The 20,473-nt window shown below is 65.7% G+C and overlaps 7 protein-coding genes across 7 annotated transcripts; 2 read left to right on the top strand and 5 right to left on the bottom strand.

Moving 5' to 3' along the window:
• Positions 1–33: 33 nt before the first annotated feature.
• On the bottom strand, positions 34–3,767 carry JCM10292_005302 (uncharacterized protein; the record flags this gene model as incomplete). The annotated part of the gene is made up of 10 exons (XM_076646201.1): positions 34–456; positions 517–654; positions 710–844; positions 910–972; positions 1,047–1,175; positions 1,265–1,412; positions 1,493–2,430; positions 2,489–3,169; positions 3,272–3,372; positions 3,428–3,767. The coding sequence occupies 10 exons, from the start codon at positions 3,765–3,767 to the stop codon at positions 34–36; spliced, it is 3,096 nt and encodes a 1,031-aa protein (XP_076508480.1).
• A 685-nt stretch (positions 3,768–4,452) lies between these two features.
• On the bottom strand, positions 4,453–4,923 carry JCM10292_005301 (uncharacterized protein; the record flags this gene model as incomplete). The annotated part of the gene is made up of 2 exons (XM_076646200.1): positions 4,453–4,798; positions 4,868–4,923. The coding sequence occupies 2 exons, from the start codon at positions 4,921–4,923 to the stop codon at positions 4,453–4,455; spliced, it is 402 nt and encodes a 133-aa protein (XP_076508479.1).
• A 417-nt stretch (positions 4,924–5,340) lies between these two features.
• Positions 5,341–7,151, bottom strand: JCM10292_005300 (uncharacterized protein; the record flags this gene model as incomplete). Its single annotated transcript, XM_076646199.1, has 11 exons — positions 5,341–5,385; positions 5,444–5,470; positions 5,579–5,707; positions 5,822–5,958; positions 6,018–6,156; positions 6,225–6,380; positions 6,508–6,536; positions 6,616–6,650; positions 6,722–6,830; positions 6,948–7,080; positions 7,149–7,151. The coding sequence occupies 11 exons, from the start codon at positions 7,149–7,151 to the stop codon at positions 5,341–5,343; spliced, it is 942 nt and encodes a 313-aa protein (XP_076508478.1).
• Positions 7,152–8,186: 1,035 nt separating this feature from the next.
• On the bottom strand, positions 8,187–9,951 carry JCM10292_005299 (BRcat domain-containing protein; the record flags this gene model as incomplete). The annotated part of the gene is made up of 2 exons (XM_076646198.1): positions 8,187–9,437; positions 9,523–9,951. The coding sequence occupies 2 exons, from the start codon at positions 9,949–9,951 to the stop codon at positions 8,187–8,189; spliced, it is 1,680 nt and encodes a 559-aa protein (XP_076508477.1).
• Positions 9,952–10,663: 712 nt separating this feature from the next.
• Positions 10,664–14,561, bottom strand: JCM10292_005298 (uncharacterized protein; the record flags this gene model as incomplete). The annotated part of the gene is made up of 13 exons (XM_076646197.1): positions 10,664–10,686; positions 10,750–10,814; positions 10,891–10,895; positions 10,958–11,019; positions 11,140–11,351; positions 12,313–12,548; positions 12,618–12,848; positions 12,894–13,130; positions 13,188–13,517; positions 13,578–13,733; positions 13,792–14,030; positions 14,088–14,382; positions 14,442–14,561. The coding sequence occupies 13 exons, from the start codon at positions 14,559–14,561 to the stop codon at positions 10,664–10,666; spliced, it is 2,211 nt and encodes a 736-aa protein (XP_076508476.1).
• A 164-nt stretch (positions 14,562–14,725) lies between these two features.
• On the top strand, positions 14,726–15,571 carry JCM10292_005297 (uncharacterized protein; the record flags this gene model as incomplete). Its single annotated transcript, XM_076646196.1, has 3 exons — positions 14,726–14,893; positions 14,957–15,007; positions 15,074–15,571. 3 exons carry the CDS (start codon positions 14,726–14,728, stop codon positions 15,569–15,571), a joined length of 717 nt encoding a protein of 238 aa, XP_076508475.1.
• Positions 15,572–15,748: 177 nt separating this feature from the next.
• Positions 15,749–19,404, top strand: JCM10292_005296 (uncharacterized protein; the record flags this gene model as incomplete). Its single annotated transcript, XM_076646195.1, has 13 exons — positions 15,749–15,942; positions 16,085–16,313; positions 16,395–16,596; positions 16,660–16,713; positions 16,778–16,872; positions 16,937–17,325; positions 17,395–17,609; positions 17,677–17,700; positions 17,769–17,787; positions 17,848–18,754; positions 18,840–18,969; positions 19,042–19,091; positions 19,156–19,404. The coding sequence occupies 13 exons, from the start codon at positions 15,749–15,751 to the stop codon at positions 19,402–19,404; spliced, it is 2,757 nt and encodes a 918-aa protein (XP_076508474.1).
• Between the last annotated feature and the right edge of the window lie 1,069 nt (positions 19,405–20,473).

The raw sequence follows: 20,473 nt of genomic DNA, 5'->3' as shown, positions 1-20,473 counted from the left end.
AGAGCGAGAGACGTACGAACGGAATTTGGGGCTTCACGGCGAGGCGGCGGGCTTGGCGGTACGCTTGTCCTCGTGACCTTGCTCTGCGATTATGTCGCCCTTCGGCGCTGCCGTCTCGTCGTCAGCCGACAGCGAGATGCCAAGTGCGGCGGCGACAGCGTCGAGGAGGGCCGGCTCGATGCCGAGCTGCGCTGCGAGCGACGAGCGGCGGCGGCGGTGCTGCTTCTGCTGCTGAGACTCTCCGAGGCAGTATGGGGACAGCCTGGAGAAAGGCTCGTCGCGCGGCCCGGGATCATCGGACGAGATTGGCGAGGGAACCGAGGGGTTGGCATCGGGCGAGGAGACGCTCCCTCCCGCTTCGCCGCTCGAGGTGGACTCGAAGGGGAGGATGGTGTTGAGGTGGTCAAAAACTCCGGGAATGCCGAAGCGAGAAGGGGTAGCGGGAGGCGGGAGGACCTGCACACAGAACATGCGGGATCAGAGGCCTGCAGCGGAAAGCAACGCAGCGAGGTAGACTCGCTGCAGCGAGGACAGACTCGCCTTCTTGTCGTTCGAGTCGGCAGGGCTGCTGCTGAAGCCGACGCTCGCGGCAATGCGAACGGCCTTCTGCTTCTGCTGCGGCCAGAAGACTGGGCAGCGGAGGATGGCGTCGACCTGTACGAAGGCCCTTTCGTCAGTCCGTGTCGGAGAAAAGGGGCGAGCGACGTACGAGGAGGGTGAGAATGTCCTGCCACTCGTTCACGCGGTGCTTGACGGTGCCGAGGATCTCGATGGCCGAGCACGCCGTAGTGTACAGACGGACAATGACCGTGCTGTTGTAGAACCTGGGGAAGGCCCACGGAGTCTGTACATCGTCACAAGCAGTCAGCTTGATTCGGCTCAGTGCGATGGCGCTCGAGCGCTACGCACCTTTTCGAGAAGGGTGACGACGTTCAAGAACGGCCGTTCGGGCACCTTCCTCGCGTGGTTCGACTGCGCGTTTTCGTTCTTCCATTAGCACCTTCTTCGCAAGACCCGTGCAGGAAGGTAAAGGGAAACCGACGCACCTCGAGGCGGCACAGGTTGAGCAGGCCGGTGAGCTCCGTCTGCACGAGGAGCGGGACGGGCATGGCGTTCTTCCTGAGCGGCGCGTTAGGCTCGACACCCGTGAAGCCTGGGCGGTACGACGGAAAGACCTGCGAGGTAGCGAAAGGCCCAGAATTAGCGTCTGAGCCCGCTTGGGAAGGCCCACCTCGCCGACGGGTGAAAGAGCACGACGACGCACGGTCTCGAGAAGCTCGCTCTGGCTCGCGATCGAGACGTGCACAGGACGGTTGCACAGCTTAACACCGTCGCGGAGGCGGACGACCTTGCGCGCGGCCGAGCGCGACGAGCATTCGATGTAGGCCTGGTTGAGCGTGCGGCCGTCGGTGCTGCGATGTCGACGACGCGGTGGTGTATCAGCAAGCTCACTCGGTGGCTCAACCGGTTAGGAGCCGCGCGCCAGACGCACCGATTGCAGAGGACATGCACCGCCATCGTGACCCCCTTGTTCGCCGCGAGCGCCTCATCGCCCTCAGCGGCGAGCGCCGACCCCGCGTTGCCCAAGTCGCTCGCGAGCGTCCCGTGCGGGAGCCACGCCTCGATCTGATCGACCGTGACCTCCCAGGAAACGTTGTCCAGGCGGACGACGGGCCAGTCGACCGCCTTGATCGGGTCGGCCTGTTTGCCGGGCTGCGGCGCCTCGATGAGGGCCGACGGGAGCTGCGGCTGCTGGACGCTGTGCTGCGGCTGGCCGAACAGGTCCGGCGCTGCGACGCGAGACAGCCCGAGTGCGCCGTCCGGGTAGTCGGTAAGCGCGAGCGACGACACGCTGCTGACCCTCGGACGGCTAGCCGCGACGGGTTCGAAGCGAGGGGCAGAGCCCTGAAGTGACGAGTCATAGCGCTCTTCCGCCGACGAAGCCGACTCGAGCGAGACGAGCGACCCGATAGTCGAGCTGCGACGGCTGCGACGGTGCGAGTTCGGCTCGACGGGGAAAGGCGACCCGCTGCTGGAGACACGGGACTTCTTGGGCGTCTGCGGCGAGCCCGGAGCCGTCTTGGTCGTGGCCGACGGCGTCGAGAGGACGGTCGCGATCGCAGCGGCGACGACCGAGCTGCGCCTCCTGCCCCTGCGGGCCTCGATACCATCGCCGACGTGCGCATCGAGATCTTTGCTCTGCTCCGGGGACGGATGGCGCCGCTCGACCTCGCCCTTGTGCAGGCTCTGCCGAAGTGCCGCAACGAGGCCAATTCCGCCGCGCGCCTGGCCGATGCACGGCTCGGCCGGCTTGAAGCTGTCGACGAGCGCGGCGCACGAGTAGCACGTGAGCGCGCGAGAAGGGCGGTGCGCGGCGGCGTTGACGAGCGAGTTAATGCAGGTGGGGCAGAGGAGGTGGTCGCACGGGTCCTGCGGATGGCAAGCGCGTCAGCCGCTGATACGAGCACTGAAGCAGGAAGCAGCGTACGAGCACAACGAAACAGTCAGTCTTTGCAGCGCCGCAACCCGTGCACTCCGTGCCGTCGCCTCTCACCGCGTCCTCGGGCATCCCCGGCCCACTCGACCCAGCCGTATAGACACTCTCGCGCCTCAGCTGGACGCCGATCTGGACGTTGAGGTCGTCTGCACTGCTCGTGCAGTCGCCGTGATAGTCAGCGGAACCGAGGAAAGCCTCCTCGTTGGCCGAGAGCGCGTCTTCGACCTCGTCAGCCCAGCTGCGCGCAGAACCGGGCGGAGCGGGCGCGAGAAAGCTGTCGTCGACTTCGAACTCCTCGAGGATCGGGGTCGGATGAGGGTGGTTCGACGGGTCGAGGTACGGCTGGCGCGAAATGAGCGTCGTCGGCGACGTGAGGCTCGAGGTGTTGAAGAGGTGGCCCGGCGCAGGGGAGAGGTGGAGGCCCTTGATGTTGTGCGAGCGGGACACGCTCGGCGGCGAGAGCGCAAAGCTCGTGTTGGGCGTCGAGAAGCGCGAAGGCGTCGGCGAGTCGAACGAGAGACTGCTGCTAACGTGCGAGTAGAAGCTGTCTTCGGGCTCGGGGCACGCCGAGCGGTCGAAGCGCGCGAGCGGATCGTTCTCCTTGTTGGCGAGCTTGGCCTCGAGCCTGCGAATGTGAGGCGGGACGTACGGCGACGAGCGCGGCGGAGTAGCCTGTGCGTGCATGCCCAGCGGAGAACGAGTTGAGAAGGTCAGGAGAAGGAGAACAGTTGTCAGTCGGGGCTTCCCTGCAGGATCGAGCGGCTCGTGACCCACCATCGGGGTCGCCTGGGCCTGCCCGAGCCCCGCGAGCGAGGCGCGACTCGACGAGGTGACCTGGGAGAAGGTGGCACGGCGGGCGGTCGTCGATTCGGGCACTGCGGGCGATGGCTGTCAGTACAATGGAGTCCAGAGAAGTGCGTCGGAGCGTACGCGTCTGATCAAAGACGTCTGCCTCGCTTTCGCTGCGGCAAACCTTGCCGCGCTCAGCCCGCTTGCGGGTCCTCGAACGCCTCGCCTCGTCGACGGCGCGCTCGGTCGGGCTTGCAGCGGGGTCCGGCTGATTGCTGACGTTCCTTGAAGGCTTGACCGGCGCCCCAGCCGAAGCGGCGTCGACCGAGGTCGGGATAGGAGACGACGAGCCGAGGGCGGTGGGAACGAGGTTGGCGGGAGGGGCGGGTGCGGGCGAGGCGGGCATAGCGTTCTTGCGGTGGTGAGAACCACGAGCTGTGCCTCCACCTGGGCGGCTGCCCTGGCGCGTGGCGGGCGCCATGGTGAGGCGGGGCAAGGACGGGGAGAGGCGGGAGAGGAACGAGGGACGGGCGGCGAGGAGGAGGGGCGTACTAGGGTCCGGGCGAATCTAGTGTAGCGAGCGTGCACCTCGCAGCGGCAGCAAGAAAGACTCTGAAGGAAGGGGACGAGCAAGAGCGCGGGACGGACGAAGAGCACGCAGATCGAACAGGGTCCGACCGCGCACCCTCGACCTCGCTGTAGGGCGCTGGCAATCAGGCGCAGCTCTTCCCGCCTGCCTGCGAGTACATGAGACGCGTCAAAAGTTGCGAAAGGCGCGAGGGAAACGGGGAACGCGCCTGCTGCTTCTTCTTCCGCGTTCGCAGCAAGCGTTCCACCTCGCCGATCGCACCTCTTCCGGCTCGGCTCTAGTCCAGGTGAGCTGTAGCTCGGCACAGTCAACCTCAAGCACGGGCGCAAAGCAGGTCGAGAGGACGCTTCTAGCCGTTTTCTCTTCTGAGTTCGACAAGGCTGCGCGAAAGCACCGTGTCAGCCTCATTTGCCCGCAAGCATCGCACAGCGAGCAAGGTAGACGTACAACGATGCTTTGGCACAATTGTGAGCCTCCTCTCTCCATTCCGCCAGCCTATCTACATGATCTCGTCTCCTCCTCAACACTGCCGTCCTCCCGTTCCTTCACCCTCGGCGCACCGAATACAGAGGCTCCTTCAGTTCTCCCCCTGCTTCCCTGCCACCGCGCGGTCCTTGGCCTGCTGCGATTCCTTGGTATAGTTCCCCTCGACCATGTTCCCCGGGCCGTACTGCGCATCGGCCGCCTCAGGCCCGGCCGCCGCCGCCTCGGCCTCCATCTTGTCCTTCGCGGGGTCTTTGGGCGCGTTGTACTGGGACGCAGACGCCGTCGGGGAGGTCGTGTTGCCCTTACCGTTCGAAGGCGAGGCGGGAGGGTGCTGCTGCTCGGTCGCGCGGTGGTCCGAGACGGGCTGGGCGGGCGAGTCGCGGCCGGAAGTAGAGGACCAGAGGGCGGCAGACGGGCGGTACAACCGGGCGAGGGTGCTGCAGGGATGCGCGAGGGTCAGCTCGGAGAGGGGACGAAGTGGGGAAGCGACGAGGGCGTGGACGCACGGTGCGCACGGTGCGATGCGAGTGGCACGGAGCGTGGAGGCAGCTGAACGGAGCATGGTGTCGAGCAGGCGAGCAGACGATGGAGGAAGCGAGGAGAGCGACTTCTACGGCGGAGAGCGATGACGGAGGGAACGGCCAACAGTGTCTCGCATTCGCACTCACGGTGCAGCACTTGCGAGACCTTCGAAGACCTCTACAGCGCACATATGAAGCACGATAGGCACAACAGAAATCACAGGCGATGAGGCGAATGACTTGCTCGCCGCCAACCATCTTCCGCAAGACTCGCTGCACCGTCCTGAACGTCGGTGTAAATCTCTTTGACAGCACTCAACATTCTACATTGCGCTTGAAGGAGGGAACGGAGGCAAAGCGGACCGGGCGGGAGGAGAACGACAGGTTGGCGGCGATGAGGGTGGGCAGGCGAGACAGGCGGGAGCACTAGGCGATGTGAGGGGCGGCTTTGTGCGCGCTTAGAAGAACCTGTTCATGAGCTGCATCGAGAGCTCGACGCCGAGCTATGGAAGCGAGAGCGTCAGTCTGCGTGGAAGCGAAGGAAGGGAAAGCGGAGCATACGAAAGTTGCTGCGTTGGCAGGGAAAGCCTGTGTCGTAGCGAAACGATGTGAGTACTCTACAACGTCTACGTAGCAGATGCGCTTGTAGGGCGATGGGAGGTCGCCCTGCAACTGCCATAGAGCGAGACCACTCACCCTCGCCATTGCCGGCCCGAAACCCTTGAACAGCGCGCCGACGCCGTCCTTGGCCATCGTCTGCCGCGCGCAGTCCATGAAGCCCTTGTACGTCCCCTCGGGCGCACCCTGCAGGCGCGACTTGACAACCTGCGTTTCGCGAAGCAAGAGTGCGAACATGTCAGCGACTTTGGCCCGTGACATTCCTGGCGAGGCAGCCTGTGCCGTCACAGCGAATTTAGGGATCGCAGAAGTTTGACGCACATCTGGCGGGATCGCGAGCGTCCACATGGCGACACCGGCCGACCCTCCGGCAATCATGACGGCGCTGAGCGAGAGAGCGGCCGGGTCCTGCCCCGCCGGCGTCAGGCTCTTCTTGACCATCTCGTACACGACAAAGTCTGTCTCGACGACACGCGTCAGCTGAAGACGGGGGAAGTGGGCACTGGAGCGGACGCACACGCTGCGCTGCCGGGCCCGTCGCGCGCCACGGTCGCACCCGTCCCGCGGTAGATGCTCTTGAGACCACCCTCCTTGTACAGCTTCGACACGGCATCGAGCGGGCCGCTGTAGAGCTGCTGGCCGCCCTGGCCTTGCATCTGTTAGCGTAAAGAATCAAGTCAGCTTGACCACACTCGTGTGTCACATCGGGAGACGCCTTGCGCACCTGCAGCAGAACCTTGACGCGCTCTACTGGTGCAGCAACGAGCGTGGTCGGAATGGCCGAGAAGAAGCCGGCGGCTGCGAGCTCGCCGTACGAGAGAACCGACGACGTGCGGTTCGGCGTCGCAGCGTAGACGAGCTTCTTGCCCATCGCGTAGCCCTGCAAGAAGAGCAGCATGGATCCCGTCAGTTTGCGTCCGGCAAAGCCGAGGAAGCGAGCGGGGTGGGAACCCGACGTGCGCTCGCCCCGTCGCAAGCAGCCCGCACTCAAAAGGCCCAAGACGCACCCAGAAGCTGACGGCAAACATGGGCGTGACTACGGTAACAAGCAGCAAGCGCGCAAAGTAAGAAAGCAGCTCCAGGGAGCGAGGTGAGCGGGATCACGCGCAACGCACCTCCTGCGAGGGGCGGGCCCATCCCGCGGTAAAAGCTGTTGACGTGCGCGCTCGTCAGTCCGGTCCTACAGCTCACGCGAGTCGGGGAAACGGTCAAAGAACGCACCCCCGGACACCATCGCGCGCAAAGGTCTGCTTGACGACGTCGAGTGCACCCGTGTACTGCCCCGGCGCAGCGGTCTGCAGCCGCACCTTGGTCAAGTCAAAGGGTTGTCCTACAAGCACAGTACACTGTCAGCATGCTCGCGGCCCTATGTACGCAAGTGCAGGGGCAGGTTGATTCGACCGCGCCCCCCACTCTGTCGCTGGTCCGCTGCGAGCACGCGACGCACCGACGAGGACAGCCGCGACGCCGCCAGCTCCGCCCGAGATGAAGCTCTTGACGGCCGACGCGCTCTTCTCTGCGACCTTTTCCTCGCTCGACTTGAGCGCTTCGGGTTTGGGTGACGCCGACGACGAGGACGACTGCGGGCGCGCAGGGCGCACGGGCAGTCAGCTGGGTACCCTGCAGTAGCTCACGCGCGTGTACCTACCATGCTAGTAGCTTGTTCTGGGTGAGCGAGAGAGGGAAGCGAAAGTTGCGGCTGACAGCGACTTGCTCCGACGGCCCGGCACAGGCGACGTCGAGACGCCGGAAGCGCCGCGCCCGGATTCGTCCTCCCGCTCACGTCGGGCCGCTTCCTCGGACGAGTCGAATGCATCTCCGTGACTCTCGGGAGATGCAGCACCAGAAGAAGGCGGGAACAGGCTTGTCCATGGGTGTTTTGACGAGTGCTACAAGGTTGTTCGAGGCACAAGAGCGCTTAAGAGAGGAACGGCACGGAGGGGCGAACCGGGGAAGGCGGGTGGGAGTAGACAGGCAGGGAGAGAGAGGAAGAAGGGAGAGCGCGCTTCACCGGGAGGGAGGTGAAGGCGCAACATCGGGCTCCGAAGACGCTAGCTCTCACGCCGCAAAGGGGCAATGAGAACGTCTCAGCGTGCACGCGGTGACAAAACGCGACCCTCGTGCTCCCCGCTGCCCCGACTAGGGTGGGGCAGGAGGAAAAGGACCTCTGCTGCACGAGCAGAGCGTCCCGCCCGCTCTCAAGGAGCGAGCTAGACACGACGTCGGGTCACGGCGCCCCAGTTTTCGTTCGAACCCCTCTAGAAGAGAGGAGGGGAACGAGAAAAGCGCGGGGGTCGGACATGCCTGGCCTCTTCAACGACGACGAAAAGACACCCGGTCGAATGCCTCGCCTCCCGCCCTTCGAAAAGGGGGTAGGACAAAATGCGAGGGCGAAGGGTGCGTCGAGGTGCGAGTCATGCGGCCGGCATGATAGATCGATGGCTTGGCGTAAGATTCGTGTAGGGTTGGCGACGGGGAAAGACGCGCGGTTGGATAAAGTGGTGGTTTGAGGCCGGAGAGGGCGAGGGCGAGCGAACGAGGTCGGAGGCGAGAACCTGCAGACCAGAATGCGACACGTCAGTCCACTGCCGGATGCGCCGAGCGAGGAAGTAACGCACCTCCAGAACGTCGTTCCGATGCCCCGCCAACTCGTGGCGGTCAAAGGGTGTAGTGCGGCGACGACGCTCTAGCCGGAGCCAGTCACGTCGAAGCCGAGGTCAAAAGCGGGTGCGAGCTCGTCGTCGTCGTCATCGTCGACGTCGTCAAACTCGTCGGCGGCGCGCGGCGAGCCGGCGCCGGCGCTCGACGCGCCCGAGTGGGACGCGGTCGAGCACCCGGGGAGGTTGCCGTCGCGGTCGACGTGGACGTCGTGCACGGCGGCGCAGTGGCGCGCGCGGTCGTGGCGGCGCGAGAACTTCTTGGGGCAGTGCGGGCACGTGAACTCGCGGATGCCGAGGTGCGACTTGTAGTGGCTCTGCATGTTGTAGTTGCGGGTGAAGGGGCGGCCGCAGCCCGGGTGTGGGCAGAAGAAGCGCTTGGCCTGGTCCTTCTTCGGCGCGCGCTTGGTCGAGCCGCGCTTGCCCTGCCCGACGGGGAGGCGGATCTTTTGCTGCGCCGTCATCGACGGCAGCGCCGAGGCCGGGACCGTCGCACCCGTCGGGAGCACGAGCGCAGCGTCGGCCGGCGGGTCCGACTGCTCGGCGACGGCCTCGAGGAGCTGCGGTGCGGCCGGGACGGGCGCGGCGGAGGCAGCGGCGACGGGGACGGGCGCGACAATCTGCGGCTGCGGCTGCGGCTGCGATTGCTCGACAGGCGCCGGTGCCGACGTCGAGACGGGGCCAATGATGGGCTGCGCCGGGTTGGGCACGAAGTAGTAGGTGCCGTGCGGCGTCTCGATGGCCGCAGGCTGGGGCTGCGAGACGGGGACAGCGACGGCGTAGGTCGCACCGTTGATCGTCGTGAACTGGACGGGGACGAACTGTCCACCCTGCTGCTGCTGCTGCTGGAGGTCTAGCGAGAGCGGGGGCGCGGCGGCGAATTGCTGGCCCTGAGCGAAAGTCGCCGCAGCGGCGGAAAGGCTGGCCTGGTACTGCTGCTGGAACTGGTACTCGGCGTAGTACTGCTGCTGGTGCTGCTGGCTACCGGGGAGCGATCCCGCCGACGGGGCGGGCGAGGGCAGCTGGTGGGAAGCGGGCGACGAGTGCTGCGCACCGAGGTTGGCGTGCCCGTGGAGGGACGGCGCAGCGGCGTGGAAGCCCTGGGCGGGGGCAAACGCGTACATCGGGTGGCCGTGCACGTCGTTGGTGCGCGTGCCTGTGCGCACGGCGGGCGCAAGAGGCGAGCCGAGGGCGTCTGCGCGGCGGCGGGCCTCGAGGCCGAGCAACGGCTCCGAGTGCTGCGCATCGGCAAACCCGAATCCCATCGCGCCATCGAGAGCCTGCGTGTGCGCGCCACAGACGGGTCAGTAGACGCACTGGCACCACTCTGGAACTCCTCCGGGAGAAGCACGAGAGCAGACGCACGTCGAAGGGAGCGAGCGTCGAACCGGGGTCCTCGCGCTTGATCTGCGCCATCGCGGCGCCGGACTCGAACGTACGCAGGCCCGGGTGGGCGAGAAGCGCCTGGTCGAGCATGGGCGAGCCCTTGGGCGTCGGCTGGAGCGACGAAGCGGGCGAAGAGGCGCCGTCCGACTCGCTCGCCGACCACGCGGGCGCGGGCTCGGGCGTCGACGAGGCGACCGAGTGCGCGCCGGCCTGGCCGTAGGTCGACTCGAGGGCCGCGCTGAGGGCAGCTCCGTAGTCGAACGAGGCGACCGAGGGCGTGAAGGCGGCCGTGTCGGTCGACGAGGGAGCGTGCGACGACGACGAGAAGAAGGTCGACGGCGAGGGGAGGACGGAGAAGTCGTGCGGGTGGTGCGCGAGGTGCTCCGTCTGCAGCGTGAGGCCCTGCATCGTTGCCTGGGCGCGGGTGCGTGCGTGCGTGCGAAGGGAGAGAAAGAAGAGCGAGCGCGCGGGAACGACCCCGAGGCACGCGTCGCGGACTCGCGGGACCCTCCCCTCGTGCCTGGCGCTTACACCGCCTCGTCCGTTGTTCCCATGCGACCGTTTTTCGCAAAGTCCGTCATCACCCTCCTTCTCCGCGCGGGGGTGTTATGACCATGCTCGGTCATGGCGGCGAAGCGCGCTTCGCAACGTCTGCTGAGGCCAAGATGAGGCAAGCAGACGCGCGCCCGCAGGAAACAGGGTACTGAAACTCGAGGCTCGGTTCGCGCATTACAATGTGGGCATCGGCTGGTCCTGGCAGAACAGACGCAAGAGAGAAAAAGAAGGGAGGGTACGGCGAAGAAGGTCGGAAGGAGGAGGGGGAGGGGGAGCGCGGAAGTGGTCGCGCTGGAGAGGGGTGCACGGCTCGAACAACCGTCGGTAGGTAGGTAGAGACAAGGACGACCGCCGACGAACGAAAGAAAGGAGAGAACAAGTCGTACAGAGTCCGTAGAGGCGTCGCATTCGTCTGGGTCGGCAAAGTCGAGAGGGCAGAGAGGGGTGCGAGAGGGCATCAGGAAGAGGAGGTCGGGGCGGCGGTGTCGGTAGAAGAAGAAGAGATCGTCGGCGGGCGCAGCGGGCCACCGAGGACCACGTCGTTGTTCGAGTCGTGCGCCTTATCCTAGGTCTTGACGACAATTGGCACTGCGGGACAAGGAGGAGTTGAGAGAGGACGTGACGACCGCAAGACGGGACGTGGTCACGTACCGACAATGACGATGACGAGGATGGCAATGCCGACAGCGATGAGCACCCGCATCTTCATGTCCTTCCTGCGTCGAGCGAGAGCAAGGGGGTGAAATCAGCGAGCGTTCTCAGCGAGCAGCACCGCGGAGGTTCCTGACGCACCACCACTGTAGAGGAGGCAACAGCATCAGCGGATGTGCAGTCTCGACGAGCAGCGGGGGTTACGCACCATCTGCTTGCGAACGCGGTTGGCGCCGCGGCGGAAGCCTTGCGCACTTTGAGCGAGGTTGTCTGCAGAGGGACGGGTTCATCAGCACGTGCGCTGCCAGCTCCACCAAGTATATGCTGCCGCAAAACCTTTCCCAGGGCGCGCTGCGGCAATGGACGAGGAAACCGGCAAGCGCGACGCACCCGTCTTGTCCTGCAGCGCGTCGAGCCTCTCTCCGCGCTCGGCGACCTTGGTGATGTTGTCGCGCATGATGCCGACCGTGTCGTCAATCTGCTGCTGGATCGCCTGCGTCTTGTTGCTGCCCCCGCCGGCCTTTGCGCCCGTCGAGGGCCCGGGTCCGCCGGCGGGCGCGTTCGGGTTCGAGCCCGGGATGTAGGGGTCGTAGGGCTCGGACCTGGGGTTTGCGAGGGCGGCGGTGCGAGTGGGGCAGGGAGCAGGCGTGCAGGGAGAGTGCGAGTGTCAGTACGCAGTCCCCGAGCGGAGAGGTGGAGCTGCTTGGCGCAGCAAGTCGCCCGCACGAGCGAGAGCGGGTACGGCCGCGTTGGCCTGTCGCAACGGCTCCAAATCATCCCCTGAGGCCCTTGCTGGCCCGCCTAGACTGCCCCTCCCGCCCTACGGACGTCGAGAGCCCGCCTCGTCTTCATCACCTCGACCTGCCTCCCAGTCGCTTCATACCGCGAGCGAGAGCGCGTGACTCACATGGCTGGAGTCGTGCGGGTGTGCTTAGGGTGTTCGGAGTACTGGCGAGGCGACCTGTGCGGAAGTGCGAGCGTGGCGAGGGCGAACCGCAGGAGGAGGCGGTGAGGCGGACGGACGGCAACGTCGGCTCTGCCTCGATCTGCTCGACTGGGCACTTCGGCCCGTGCTCTAGCTTCCCCTTACACAGGGGACGGCGTCTATCGGCCTGCAGCCGTCTTGTTTGCCCGACACCGCTCCTGCTTTCGCTCCTCTCGCTCGTGATCGCTCTTCCAGCTTGCTTGCCGCACGAAGCAGATCCGATTGCGTTTCGTGCTGCCCAAGGAGCACCCGCTACAGAGGGGATCGCGCCGGGCTACGAGGTATGCCGGCCTCGCTCGAGCGACGGCTGGTCAGGCCGCGACATGTCGGACAGGAAGCAGAGTGACGCAGCGTAGCAGGGGCGTAAACGTCCGCGAGATGGCAGCGTCGATCTGATGCCACGGACAAGGAAGCAATGGCGGTAGAGGTAACAGACGAGGATGCAGCCATAAGAGAGGAGAGGACAGCGTAGAGAAGCGGACGCCCAGCGACGTGGTTGTGCGATTTCCGGTCACTCCATATCCGGCAATCACGAGCAGCGTACTCGGATCGTCCTTGACAGACTGACCCTACCTTACGGTCGCGTCCGCATCTCGACCTCCTTTACCGCCTCGTCCACCCTGCCGACGAGCTCACTCACGAGCTGCAGCTCGAGCACCGTACCCGGGTCCAGCTCGCGCGGTCCTTCGCCCCCAGCATTGTCACTCGAAGCAGTCACACGCGCGGGCGCGTCGAGCCAGTGCGCCAGCTGCGCCTTGAGCGGATCGACGAGCTGAGCGCGCAGCGCGCCAAGATGCGCGCCCCCGAGGCCCATCTGTGCATCGCGCACCGCACAATCAGCTCCATTTTCCAATGAGCACAAAGGGAGAACGCAGCGACGCACCCGCTCGACGCCACCCTCGCGCTTGAGCAGCACGAACCACAGGCTCAACCTTTCTCGCGCGCCGAGCGCCTGCTGTGCTTCTCCGTGGATAAACGCTTCGGCGTCGGTGCGTTCGAGCTGCGGCGGGTCGAGCGAGAGGAGCGAGGTGCCGAGCGGGGTGGAGAGGAAGGAGGACGGCGCGAGGAAGAGGGACGGGTGGGAAGGCTGCGATGCTTGCTTTGCTTCGGCGCGCTGAAGGTGGTCACTCGCACGGACAGAGAAAGAAGGAAGACGCACCGGTAGAGAGAGCTTTGAGAGCACGACCTCCTTAACGAGCCCGACGCTCGCGACACGCAAGCTCGGCACGGGGCACTCGCGCACGAGCTGCGCGAGCAGCGCGAGCTGGAGCGTCTCGCCCTCGAGCGTCGGCGCGGCGGGCGGCGTGCAGCCGTGTGTGAGGAGGCGCGAGATGAGGCGGAAGGAGAGGAAGCGGGTTTGAGGCGAGGGAGAGAGTGCGGCGAGAGGAGTCAGGAGCTGCAGGGGTAGACGATCAGTGGAGTGCGAAAGGCAGCAGGAGGGCGCAGGCCGCACGTCGATGAGGTAGAAGATGAGCTCGCTGTCGAGCGTCTTGGTCGGCGCGCTTGCGAGGGCCCCCTCGACGCCGTGCCACAGCCAAAACAGGACGACGTCGTCACTCAAACGAGCTGCAGGGCTTTCCAACCCAGCGCGGATAATGTCGAGGGTGCGATAGAGTGTTGTGGCCGAGTCCTGGTCGAGCCGGTTGGCAGTGAAGGCTGAGTCCGCAGCGACGAGATGTGCGAGTGCGACCAAGCCGCCGACGCGGAGGAGGACGGGGTGGGCTGAGGAGCACACCGTCTCGAGCAGCGAGGGAAGCGCGAATCGTGAGCTCTTGGCGTACGTCTGCGTGAGGTTTGTCAGTACGGCAAAGAGTGACAGGCGAGAGGGATGACTCGCCCGCACGTCCCGCCAGACCTGCTCCGCCTCAGTCACTTCTGGCTGAAAATCAGTGCGCCTGTACGCCGGGAACCGAGAATAGAAGAAGTTTTGCGCGAGGCCTGTCGGGAGGTAAGGGTGCAGGAGGGCGACTGCAGTGCACAGGAGGGACTGGAGCAAGTTCTGCGATCCGCGAGCATGTCAGTCGAAGGTGTGAGGGTTTTTCACGTTTCCGCCTTACCTCATGAGGTGGTCCTAATGAGTGGAATATCGGCGGAAGAACTCGCAGGAAGGACAGGATGGAACGCAATACGCGGCAGGGGAGGACGTCGCCTTCGGGCGCCGGAGAAGCAGAGGTCGATGCAGGAGGAGGGGGTACGAAGGCGCCTTCTTCGACAAGACGCATAAGTGAGATCGTCAAGGTCTCGACAGCGGGTTCGAGGAAGCGATGCGGCTGTTTGGTCGAGAGGCGAGAGAGGGCTGCACAAGCGAGATCCGTCAGCTCGTCGCCAGCACCTAGTATCGATTACGCCATACCTTTGCCATACAGTCGAGCGAGGTGTACAAACCGGGCAGCAGCGTCTCGCGGGTCCCACGGTCTGTCAGAATCGTCGTCGTCGTCGTCGTCCTGCTCGTCTGGCGATCGCAAGCCGGCCAATTGCTGCTCGACGGCCATGACGATTTCCCTCGGGCTCGAGTGCTGCCCTGCGAGGTCTAAGCATCGCTCAAGTGTGTGTCCGTGCTCGTCATACGATGGCAGACGGTCGTCGGAAAGATTGAGGAGAGGGACGAGCGAATCGAGGAGGGAGAAAGGATCGTTGAAGAGCGATTCCTGCGCAAGTCCGAGGTCAATGGCGCTCGATGCGCTGTTGTGGAGGGTTTGGGACGTACCTCGACTTGGAGGTTGCCCTGAAGGATGCGTTGGTCCTCGTTCAGCAGCTGAGCAGGAAGGGGAGGTGCAGCGTTGGCAGGTGAAGCGAGGGACCCGCTCGCTTCTGACTCAGGTAGCATGGTCTCGAGTGAACTGCGTTCGTCCAAGCAGGACCCGCCAGAAGCAGGTGAAGGCGAGAGCGAGGATCGGTCTGATCGGGACGAGGACGCCAGACGCTTGCCTCGCTCCACCTCTGCTGATCTCGGCGGTGTGCCCGAGCCAGACTGCCAGACGTGCTGAGGACATGGCCTGTACGCCCCACGCTGCTCCTCTCGCTGCCCCGCTCGCTCTGCTCACCGTCCTCTCCCCCACCTCGTCGCACCCAGCCGAATCTCCCGCGTTCCCGACTCCGGCGCAGCTCGTAGACAAGGTCCCGCTCATCCGCAACCCGGGCTTCTGGGTCCCGCAGCCCGTGCGCTTCCTGCCCGCCCTCCGCGTCGAGCCACCCTTCCGCTCACTCGCTTCCACTCCGCAGGTGGACCTCCCGCCCGACATCCACCCGCTGCCAGACGACGTCCACGCCTACGTACGCCACTCCACCTTGCTCTGCAAGCGGGAAAGCCTGTACTGATCCGCCGCCCGTCGCGCGCAGTTCGTCTACCCGCACTCGCTCGAAGCCCACGTCCTCTCGACCGTCCCCTCGTCGCTCCAGCAGCTCCAGCAAGCGCACCAGCAGCGCCTCGCCCTCCTCGCGAGCTACGCCGAGTCCAAGGAGCGCGCGCGCAAGGCCCAGCTGAACCGCGTCGCGCCCGGGTACGCCGAGGGCGGCGCGGCGCTCGAGCCTGTCCGCAAAAGGGGCGAAACGGTCGTGCCCGCCCCTGCACCGAGTGCGGGGGCCGGCGAGCTGCTGAGCACGGAGGAAACCGAAGGACAGAGCCGAGGTGGGGCAGGAGGGCGAAACGAGGGCAACTTTCTCGGCGACGAGGCGCAGTCGGGCAGCCCGACCGAGATGGGCCAAGCGACGCTCGACCGTCTGCAGCGCGACCAGATGATGGACTTCGTCGAAGGGCTCGAGCGGCTCGACACGACGCTAGGGACGGGAACGGGCGGGCAGCGACGAGCGGAAGGGGATGTCGCCGACCTCATCTAGACCGCCACCGTGTTCTCGTGCCGTACTCCTCCGTGTCACTTGTATTCCTACGCACGCGCCTCTGTTCGCACCCGTCTCGAGCGTAGAGCGTGTCATCGGCCGCCCCGCCGCGCGTCCCCTCCAAGTTGACCTTCCGCGCGACATCGCTGTTTTTGCTCTCGATCGCATTGTGCGAGAATGGCCGAAGCAGGGCCGTCGCAGCCCTCACCACCTCCTCCACCCACGCCGCCTCCAGGCGGCGCAGGAGCAGAGCCGCGCGCTTCGGTGGTGCAGCGGATCGGCAACTCGCGCGGTTTCCGGTACGCGTCGGCAGGGTGGCGCTGGCGGGGGACGATCCTCGGCGGGCTGGCAGTCGGATACGCAGTCTTTGCGTGCGTCTTCGCCGCACCCTTTCCGCGCCGGGACGACGAGCTGACCTCGCATCGCTTCACTCGCACATCCGCACCTCGACGCCCCTCTCCTTCCGCCTGCATCCGCTTGGACACGCTCACTGCACACTCGAGCACGCCGCAGCTGGAACGCCGAGAAGCGGCGAGCCCGCAAGCGCGATGCCATCCCCGAGCAGTCGTACCTCTACTGGAAGCTCTACGACGGCGGCATCGTCGAAGCGAAATCGGCCGGGTCCAACCTCAACTACCTCCTCAGCTCGTCGCAGGGCGGCGCGCCAGAGGAGCCCCCGAGGGTCATGACCATCTTTGACGTCGTGCGCACCATCAAGTTCATCGAGAACGACGACCGCGTCGTGCGTACCTGCGTTCTTCCTCGCTCAAACACGCTTCTTGAGGTTCATGCTGACCGTGTGCAACTTGTGACGGACCAACAGCGCGGCATCATCGCCGACTTTTCGCACACGTCGATCCCGTCCGTCCCGTCGTACAACCTCGGCCTCGCGCAGCTCGAAGAGGTGCAGGACGCGCTCCTCGAGCTCCGCCGCGTCAAGCACGAAAAGTTTGGCGCAGACGGGTGGCGCACGGTCGCGTGGACCGACACGTTCACGAGCCAGGGGCAGTACTTGCTCGCTTCTGGTGCGTGTGCTGCGCACTTTGCCTTTATTTCACAAGACTCGAACTCACATCTGGCCTGCACAGCCTTTGACGAGGTCTACTGCCAGCCGACGGGCGAGGTGCCGCTCGTGGGACTCGGTGCGTTTCTTCTGGGACCGCCATAGCCTCTATCGACTCGAGACTGACTCTACCGCGCCCACAGGCTCGACAACGCCTTTCTTCGGCCGCCTCGCCCGCTGGCTCGGGATCGAGGTGCATGCCGAGGCGCGCAACGAGTACAAGTCGTTCGTTCAGCCAGTGCGTGCACGCCCCAAGCTCTCGTTTCACAAGCTCAGCCAAACTGACGCATTGCGACGCGCAGTACATCGACGAGAAGTTGACCGACCCGCAGCGTGAAAACCACGCGCAGCTGATCAACGACCTCAACGACAATCTCCTCACCTACATCGGGCGGAACCGCTTCCCGTCCAAGGGCGGGCGCGAGGCGCTCGAGCACGTGCGCGGGCTATCGCAGATCGGGCCGTTCACAGCGCGCACGGCGCTCGAGAGCGGGTTGATCAACGGGACGTGCTACCGGCAGGACGTGCTCGACTCGGTGCTCGACCCCGAGGCGGGCGGGAGCGACGACCACAAGCTGTTTGGGTTCTACCACTACCACAAGGTCATCGAGCGCGCGGTCGAGAAGTACATGAAGGACGCCGTCGAGGTCGGCGTCGTCTACCTCCTCGGAACGATCGGTGATCCGGGCGAGTGCGTCTGTTTTTTCCGGATCGCCCGCTGCGAGAAGGGCTTGTTGACTCACACCTCATGGCCGACCAGGTTCGGCACCGCCGCCGTCGTCCGCGGCCTGAAAGAAGCCGGCGAGGACGACACGATCGGCGCTGTCGTCCTGCGCATCGACAGCGGCGGCGGCGCCGTCGTCGACTCGGACACGATCGCCGGCGCCGTGCGCGACCTGCGCGAGAAATACGGCAAGACGGTTGTCGCGAGCTTTGGCAACGCGAGCGCGTCGGGAGGGTACTGGGTGTCGACGCGTGCGTCTGGCGCGACTGCGTACCTCTCTGCTTGACGGAGCCGGCTGACGCATCTCACATGTTGCAGACACCGATGCTATCCTCGCTGCACGTAAGGCTGTGTATACCGCCTTCCTGCCATGCTGTCCCACGCTGACGCTCGATATCGACCGCCCGCAGCCTCGACCATCACTGGCAGGTGTGCTACCCCTCGCCCCTCCTTAGCTACCCCTCGATAACTGACAGTCTCACTCCGCAGCATCGGCGTCGCTTCCCTCCGCCCGACCTTCTTGCAGTCCTTCTTCGACCGCTTCCACATCACGCTCGAGTCGTTCTTCACCGGCTCGCGCGCCTCGGACCCGACACACCGCCTCACGCCTTCAGAGCTCGAGCGCCACTCGCGCGGCGTCGACGACATGTACGCGTCGTTCAAGGAGCGCGTGTGCGACGGGCGCGGCGTCGACCCGGCCGTGATCGAGGGCATCGCCGGCGGGCGCGTCATGAGCGGCCTGCGCGCGTTCGGGCTCGTCGCGCCCCCGGAGCTCATTGAGCAGATCAAGGGGCTCGATGTGCCGCCTCTGAATGCTGAGGACGCGGGCAAGGTCGAGGAGAGCGAGCGCGGAGGCGCGTCGTCGGACGAGGGAGCAGCGGGCGGGCCGAAGGACCAGGCGCAGGCGGTTGCAAGGGCGGGCGGCGAGCGGGAGAAGGCCGCCAGTACGGACGACGCAGTTGGCGACACGTCCTCAGTGGTCGCCCTCGCCGAAGACCAGGACACTTCGCCCTTTGCGGTGCCCGAGCCGGCTGCCGCCTCCGCCGCACCTTCGCCTCCTTCTGCCGCATCGAACGCGGCAACCGCTTTGGCGGACGCGACCGTCGCGACGTCCTCTTCGCCGGACTCGTCTGCCTCGCCCACCTCTTCCGACGACCCTGCCGCACTCAATGCCTCTTCCGCGCTCGCATCCTCGAGCGAAGCCGAGCAGTCCACGCCTGGCTCTCTCCCCGCTTCAGAAACCGCAGCAGCGGCGGCGGGAGGCAAGGGCACAGCAGCGGGAGCGCTGAACGGCGCGGCAGGCTTGTACGACTACGAGCCAGGCCCATACGGGCGCGGGCTGGTCGACGGGCTCGGGGGACTGAGGGACAGCGCAATCTACGCCTGCCAGCTGTTTGTGCGTCGCCTCTTCGTGCCTCGTTCAGTCGCGGCCTCCTTTTGCCGAAGTCGAACTGATCAAGGACCTTGAGCGAACTGCCCAGATTGCAAACGGGATCGCCGGGTACAAGGAGCAGCACCCGGGCACAACCGACGAGCAGGCCATGCGCGACTTGCTCCCCGACGTCAAGTATGTCCAGGCCGAGAACGGCGAACTCGCGCTCGCGCTCGATGGTGCGTTCTACTCTGCGGCCTGGCTCTGAGCGTGGGGCGAGCTGACGAGCGTGTTCATTTCATACTGCACAGTCACACTCAAGCGCTTTCCGGTGCAGAAGAGTTTCTGGCAGCAGCTCGCCGTGCGTCTCCTCACCTCCTTCGTGACCTCCTCCGTCGACGCTTACGCCTTCCTCCCCCGCGCAGGACGCCTCCCGCCGCGGCGACTCTCTCGGCGACTCTGTGCACTCGCTCCTCGGCCCGCAGCTCGCCGCGCTGCGCACGGCTGCCGCGCGGTGGTTCGTCGGCGCCATCGCCGACAGCGTCGTCGACGAGCTCAACGCCGCGGGCGGCGGTTCGGGGGCGCCGGGAGTGGATGCGGGCGTGGGACTGGGGGCGAGGTACAGGCAGCGGATGGAGGGGAAGCGCGCCGAGTGGAACGGCGGGAGGTGGTGAGAAAGAAAGACGCGAAGTACTCGGCATCACAGCATCCTTCGTTCTGCAACTCGCAAGACCACGTTGTCGGAGACCGCCCATGCTGCTCCTGTGAGCGCGTCTGATCGCGTACAAGCGCAAAGCGCGATGAGCGTGATGTTGCCGGACCTGGCAATTCCGGCTGCGGCAACATCGCATCTCGCGAGCGAACAAATTTGAGCGGCGTCACTCGTGATCCAGGGACCGGTACCAGATTGGGGGTACTCGCTGAAGCCGAGTCGATTACACGAGCAGCAGTAGGTTGGGAGCAGAGGTTGCAGCAGCGGGAGCTGGAAGAGGGTGGTTTCGCAGAGGGGACAGCAGCGCAGTCGAGCACTTCTTCGTCTCCAGTAGTGGCAGCAGAGCTGGCAGTAATTTCTCGCCTGCACGTAAGCAGGAGGTTCGGGCGACCGAGAGCGGGAAGATCGCGAGAGCGTCTGGGCGCTGCGATTGGCTGAGGCGGCAGAGGCCAAATGAGCGCAACGTCGGAGGGGGTCCAGCGAGGGGCGGACTAGGTGCAGCAAGGTGCATCAAGGTGGTCACGGGTCGTCAGGACTGTCCAGGAGACGAGGCGCGAGGGGACGAGGCGGTCCCAGCGGGAGTGTCCCCCTGTCGAGGGCTGTCCCGCGCTCGCTTCGAGGGTCCGCCCGCCCTCTTTCCGCCAGCCCAGCAGAAGCAGCAGACCAGAGAGAGAGTGCACGGCGCAGACGCTTTCCCCACCTTCACACGCGACCCCTCCCTCGTCCCCCGGCTGCGCGCCTCGCCCGCGTACGCCTCCCCGCCCTCGCCCTGTGCTTTGCCGCCACGCCCGCCCGGCCGCTGCACACCCGCCCCTGCCCGGCCAGCGCTGCGTGCTAGGACGGTCTAACCAAGGTTGATCCTCGTGCACTCTGCCGACGCGCTCTCCCGGTGCGTCTCGAGCGATGTGCCCGCCTTCGCTCGCTCCGATTCGGTGTCGCCTCGACTGACTCTTGTTTTGGCTCCTGCTCGCTCGCTCGCCCTCTGCAGAGTGTGCTCGCCCGTGCTTCCGTGTGCCAGCTTTACCCCCCTC

The sequence above is a fragment of the Rhodotorula paludigena genome (assembly GCF_050403205.1).
Source record: "Rhodotorula paludigena JCM10292 DNA, Rt_paludigena_JCM10292v1_ctg3, whole genome shotgun sequence".
NCBI lineage: Eukaryota > Fungi > Basidiomycota > Microbotryomycetes > Sporidiobolales > Sporidiobolaceae > Rhodotorula > Rhodotorula paludigena.
The sequence above is the reverse complement of the archived record's forward strand: the minus strand, read 5'-3'. Positions and strand labels throughout refer to the sequence as shown.